Consider the following 6,131-nt stretch of genomic DNA (forward strand, 5'->3'; position numbering starts at 1 on the left):
AGAGCAAGTGGCACTGTGGCCGTGAATTGAAGGGCATAGAGAAAACACTGCTTAGACTTTTAGCAGCAACACATTTTGTTGGTCTCAAGATCCTGAGAGGAAATTTTAATAAAATATTGCACCAAAACAAAAAAACAAAATCACAGTCTAAATAGCTACTAAAGAACTGGATAACAATGGACAATGAAGTGACTGTCATCTTTGTTCTCTTGATAGAAACAAAACATTATGTCCTTTTAAATGGTATTTCCATCCCCCTTTGACTCTGCACTTATTTTCAGATACCCTTGGTTGTTGCTGTGTACCATCGAGTCAGAACCAACTCATAACTGACCCTTCAGCACCTTTTCAGAGGCAGCAAATCTCATGGGAGAAGACTGAGCATTGCTGTCCAGTACATGCCTTTGGGTTGGCAGTGCACCTCAGTACCAACTAAACCACCAGGGCTATATTTACTTCTTTCAAGTGCTATCTTTTGACATTTTCTCTTGGACCACTTTCAGATTTAAGGATGGTTTAGATTAGACTATTACTGCAAGTAGGAGAAATGCCAAAGGAGACTTATCAGGATGACTGTTTCAAAAACAGAGCTGATAACCCCACCAGAGGTAGGTTCAGAAAAGGCTTCTTTTGGACCACATAGGTGTCAAGTCATCTTGAAGATACCAAGCTTTCCCTCTTCTTTATTGTAATGTGCTTCTAGGTAAGATATGGAGAGAATATCTTTACAAGTGTTAGAGTAATGCCTTCAGCAAGATATGCTTTCACACTCAAATTCATCCCATTTCCCCCCTCTGAACAAACTTCTCAAGGAAATCTTTCTTAGTGTCCTAATACTGAAAAGCTGATTTATAAACTACATTTAAAGATAACCACTGACAGAATGAAAACTATTACTTCATTAGGACCTCAAAGGACCTTAATCTTCAGAAAGGTATCTTGCAAGGTTTCTGTTCTTGGAACACAGTGAAAATTATGAAACCTGAGGGCGGCATTTCACTTTTATTGTAGGCTATGCTTCTATTCAAGCACACCCTTGTGTGCTCTCCATAATCAAGTCTTCTTCCAAAGAGGTTATACTCTTAAAGCTTTAGGACACATCAGTCTATACTGAAACATCTTTTCAAAGGTTCATGTGGGCAGTACTTCCATCGTATATGCAAACTACTTTCTGTGGGTCAGTGCAAGCATTCTCATTCTATCACATCCTCTTATCATCATCAAGACTTCCATTGCATTCTGCAGTTCTTCACATCTTAATCCCATAATTATAAAGGGACATTACGACAACATAGATTCATGCAACGAGCTTGTATATCCACGGAGAGCATATGTTTTCTTTAGTTTCTCTCACCTTCAGTCCTGATATTTGTTTATGTTTTTAATCATTCCTCCTCCTACAGAAGGAAAGAAGGCAGTTCTAATTAGAGCACAGTGATTCCTGGTTTATATTCAAAGAATGAAGGAAACAGGTTGATTTTCTTCTACATCACTCGGATGAGGGTCAACCTGCAAAAAAGAGCAGCCTGTTGCAACATTCTTTATGATCCTAGCTCCTGTTTTGAATTACACAATGGTCATAAACTCATTTGGCTGCTTAGAGCCTCTTAATGAGAAGTAAAAGGAGGCCACTTAGGTTCCTGTAATACACAGCCATATAAAACATCTTAAAGGCACTGAATCTGTGGTCTGGCATATTGAGGCATGAATTACAAGGCAAATATTGCAAAATGTGATTGGTGAATCAGTGACAATCTAGCACCAATGTAAAAAAAACAACAAACATGTTCTACGTATCTCCTATTAATTATGAATTTGCAAAAAACACTTTAGTGAATGAAGGGTAACAAATGATTGATTATACACAAACAGCACAGTAAAAGTCTATTTTCTTTTGCTTTGTTTACCTCTGAATAGAGAGGTGGAGGCTGAAACCGAAATTCCTGTATGCAGAACATAGGACAGCAAGCTTCGCCCTCACAGTTAAGGGGTTCAGGGTAAGGAGGAATGTGTCTTGAGAATTCTTCCTCTGATACAACATCTGCATAATTTGGTGGAGCTGAAAGAGAAATGAGGCTGAATCTAAAATGATCATGTAAAATTTGATTAATTACAGCCACATAAGATGGATGGGCAATCTCCCATGTGATTAACTGACTCTGAAAACCTGCCAGAGGGTCAGCTATGAGTCAGGTCCGACTTGATGGTACACAATAACAACAAGATATAACTACCAGTCTCATCTTCTGTGGAACAAAAATGAAAGGAGGAAACCAAAGACTGACAGAAGAAACCAGTCTACAGGTCTACCGGTGTGCAGGAGCCTCCTTTACCCTTGAGACTTCTACAAGAACCACATGGACTCTGTTCACCACTAATGACTGCTGTGATCAGGGCCCAAGGTCAGTGCATACTGACAGAGGGGGGAAAATGGGGAACAAATGTGAGTTCTTCAGAAGCTCGGACTTAATGAACCAGTTGAGCTTGAAGGACTTAATGAGACCTTGAAATCCCCCTAAACTTTTATAATAGAAACCACCTCAATTGCTACCTTTCAATGAAATAATACTGGCTCATAAAATAAAGAATATTACCAGCGAGTACTGTATACCCTTAAAAAACTTCACCTGTATTAAGCCAAACAGTCAACAATTACTCAAATGCAAAGATGAAGGGTATGGGAAACCACTCTGGAAATGAGATATCCAGAAAGGGCTGAAAAAGCTGACACATGTGGAAAAAAGTACCCAATGTCTCCCAACATGTGCAGTTACTTGTTAAATGAATGGGAGCCTAATTTGCTGTGGAAGTTTCCCAATGAAAACACAGTGTTGTCTTTTTTTTAAATGATGAATTACGTTGACCTTTCCTGAACTTTTTAAAAAGATAAAAAACTAAGCTTGGGAAAGTGTCAGTGTGGAGACTAAGGTGTGCCTGATCCTGGCCAGAGTCTTTGCAATTACTTGCTATGCACCAGAAATCTGGACAATAACTAAGGATAAGAGAAGGAGAATCGATGTCTTTGAGCTGCAGTGCTAGAAAAGAGTGTTGAATATACCATGGACTGCTAGGAGAGCAAAGAGTTTCATTATAGAGAGGTTGAGATCAGGCTGCTCCTTGGAAGCAAGGATTCTGAAGCTTTGTCTGACATACTTTGATCATGTTGCAAGAAGGGACCAGTCCTTGGAGAAGGACGTCTTGCTCATGAAGATGGAGAGACAGCTCAGTAGAGGAAGATCTTAGATGAGACGGATTGATTCAGTGACTGGGGTAACGGAGGCAGGTGTGTAGGAGACAAAAAGATTGGCACAGGATAGAGTAGGGTTTAGGGCTGTTGTACATAGGGTCAGTGAGTTGCAGGTGACTCAATGGCATGTAACAAGAAGCTAAATTTGATTATCAAAGGATGTTCTTGTTTTTCTCTAATCAGCAAGCTATGCTGTCCATGATATATATTCATGTTGTCACTAGTGATCATCAAGTTGATTCCAATTCCTACGGATTTTTAGATACTAATTTTATGAAAGTACTATTAACAACTATATTCTATTCTCTTGAGACTTGTATTAATATTATCTACATAAATGTGTATTACTCAAACAATGCTACATAGAATACACAGCAATCTGTAATTTAATTTTTAAAAGTTTTTATCTTTGTACTGTTTAAACCAGGATTATTGTTTGCTGTGGCTGTTAAGTGCCATCGAGTCCAGTACATCTCACAGCAACCCTATTACCAAGAGATCTGATGCCTGTCCTATCCTCTGCCATCCTCATCATCTCCAACATACTTGAGCCCACTGCTGCAGTCACTGTGCCAATCCATCTTGTTGAAGGTCTTCTCTTTTGCTGATGATCTTTCCAAGCATGATGTTCCTGGATCTGTTAGTGATAACTTTGTGTTATCAACTCTCATGTGTAAAACTCTCAGGGAACACTGCTTTATGACATTCAGTAGCTAATAGATATTATAGCTGCAGTATTAGCATTTTCTAATTAACCTTGTGACCAGTCAGGCTGTTGCCTGACTGGTCAAGGTGACCAGGGCTGATGGTGACCTTTCTATGTGTAACTGAGGAGATCTGTGCTCCACAGTGTTCTTGAAGTCATGCGGATGTAGACAGCCAGGTCTTTCTTTTGGGTACCTCCAGGTGAATTTGAACCAATCTTTGGATTAGCAGTCTACTGTCTGGCTATGTATGAGGAAAAGGGAACTCTAGCAGTCAATTAATATTTATAAATCAATTACATATTAACCAATTCAGTCAAGTCAGCAATCAATTAAAATTAGAAATTTGGTAAGCATCTTACCAAATACAGTCGTCTTTTTTTGTTCTGTCTAGTCAACTAAGACACAGAGCAACTCTATGAACAACACCTCTGAACCCTGCCCTACCCTGTGCTATCCAACACAGCTGAGCCCACTGTTAGTCTTCTTGCTGTTATATTCCACCAAGTCACCTAGGACTCATAATGGCTCTATGTACAATAACTCTGACCTCTGCTCTACCCTGAGCCAGTCTTACTGTATCCAACACACCTACCTCCATTATCCCAGTTACTGTGCCAATCCATCTTATCTAGGGTCTCTCTCCTGCTTAGAAACATGATATATCGCATTTTAAGAAGAAACACTTGGGAACGTTTACCTTCAGGCTGTTCTGGCAGGGTCAGTGTCAACCAGCTCATATCCACACTGAAATGGCTGGCAACACTGGAGTTTCTGCTGCCAAAACCATTATAAGGAACCGTGCCGATCACTAACGGCAACTCCAGCATCAATTTTTTAGCACCAGGAATGTGAATGTACACCTGACATGGCCAAGAAAGGAAAAAAGATGGAGATATAAGTTAAACCTCAGGGTACATCTACAGAAGAATTTCTCACAGAAACAAAAGCTTCGATGGCCTGCCAACTCACAGTGTAATTAGAGATTATGATGGCCACAAATTGAAGAACAAGCAAGATGAAGGAGAAGCAGCACAGGCTCTGTGTCCAGAACAGAGTTTTAACCTACTTCATTGTATGGTAGCATGGCTTACGTAACATTGTGTGCCAGTGACTGCGATTCAGCAACACTATGGGTTGCAGTCTGAACTGCTAACCATTTTGTTAGCAGTCAGGAGCATAACCATTGTGCCACTAGGAAATTAAACTACATAGCTTCCAACAGAACAAGCATTCATTAAGGCATCTCATTATGCTACTCAGTTAAGTCTCACTCAGGGACATTTTTTTGACTAAAAAAAAAAAAGGGCTAATCTTCATATATTCTATGAAATTCAAAATTAATTGCTTTTGAGCTGGAACCAACTCACAGCTCAACTAGTCGGTGTTCAGAGGCTGTCAAGTCTCACAAGAGGAGACTGCTCATCTTTGTCCTTTGGTGGATTCAAACTGCCAAAACAGTGCCGTCTTTATTTCTGTTATAAAATAGCATTATGTAGGGATTTACTACACCGTCACAGTGGCATGACACCAGCTCCTGCATGTTTTCAATCCCAGGAGCAGCCCTGTGCTTACAGCTAAGGAGTAATCCACTCGGATGATGCAGCAGTCTAGGATGGACGGAGGAACAGGCGGGATCTTCAGGGTCTTCCCATTCCATATATCTGCGCTGCCGGAGGCTATGTGGTTTCCTCGCACATTGGCAACCATGTGGCGCACAGTCTTTGTTTTCCCACTCCCCAAATATGTCTGAGTTTGGAAAATCGCAGCTTTGGGAACAATCAGACGAGATGAGCAATTTTCTATTTCTGCATAGATTGGAATAGCTTCTCCTAAAAAGAAAATAAAAACATGGCAGATACAGAAACTTTTGAAAAATATATGCCCACAGAGTAATACTGTTACTATTAACTAAAGCTAAAAGTGTGGGCAACTACTTTACCAAACTGAGACATGCTAGTGGAAAACTTATATTGTAAATCTGAGTTAGACAAATGAAAATTAACTTTGGCTGTGGAAGATACTATTTTTTCATTTGTGCATTATTCTCTTTTCAATGTACTGCTTTGTATGCTAGGTTAGCAATTCTTTTTTTGTTTTTTCTTTTTTAATTTATTATTAATTTCAGTGAAAATTTACAGAGACTTTGGATTTCCATTCATTCATTGTTGCACTTTTCG

General features: G+C 39.6%; 1 protein-coding gene across 1 annotated transcript in view; it reads right to left on the reverse strand.

Moving 5' to 3' along the window:
- Positions 1-1,452: 1,452 nt before the first annotated feature.
- The window catches only part of ARRDC4 (arrestin domain containing 4), a 22,790-nt gene continuing 18,111 nt past the window's right edge, over positions 1,453-6,131 (reverse strand). Inside the window, exons 5-8 of the mRNA XM_006900964.1 lie at positions 5,527-5,783; positions 4,652-4,814; positions 1,908-2,059; positions 1,453-1,509 (exon numbers count right to left, since the gene is read on the reverse strand). Coding sequence (XP_006901026.1) covers positions 1,453-1,509; positions 1,908-2,059; positions 4,652-4,814; positions 5,527-5,783 — 629 coding nt within the window. The remainder of the gene's footprint in view (positions 1,510-1,907; positions 2,060-4,651; positions 4,815-5,526; positions 5,784-6,131) is intronic.

The sequence above is a fragment of the Elephantulus edwardii genome, unplaced genomic scaffold (assembly GCF_000299155.1).
Source record: "Elephantulus edwardii isolate Elephantulus edwardi_28Jun2011 unplaced genomic scaffold, EleEdw1.0 scaffold00303, whole genome shotgun sequence".
NCBI lineage: Eukaryota > Metazoa > Chordata > Mammalia > Macroscelidea > Macroscelididae > Elephantulus > Elephantulus edwardii.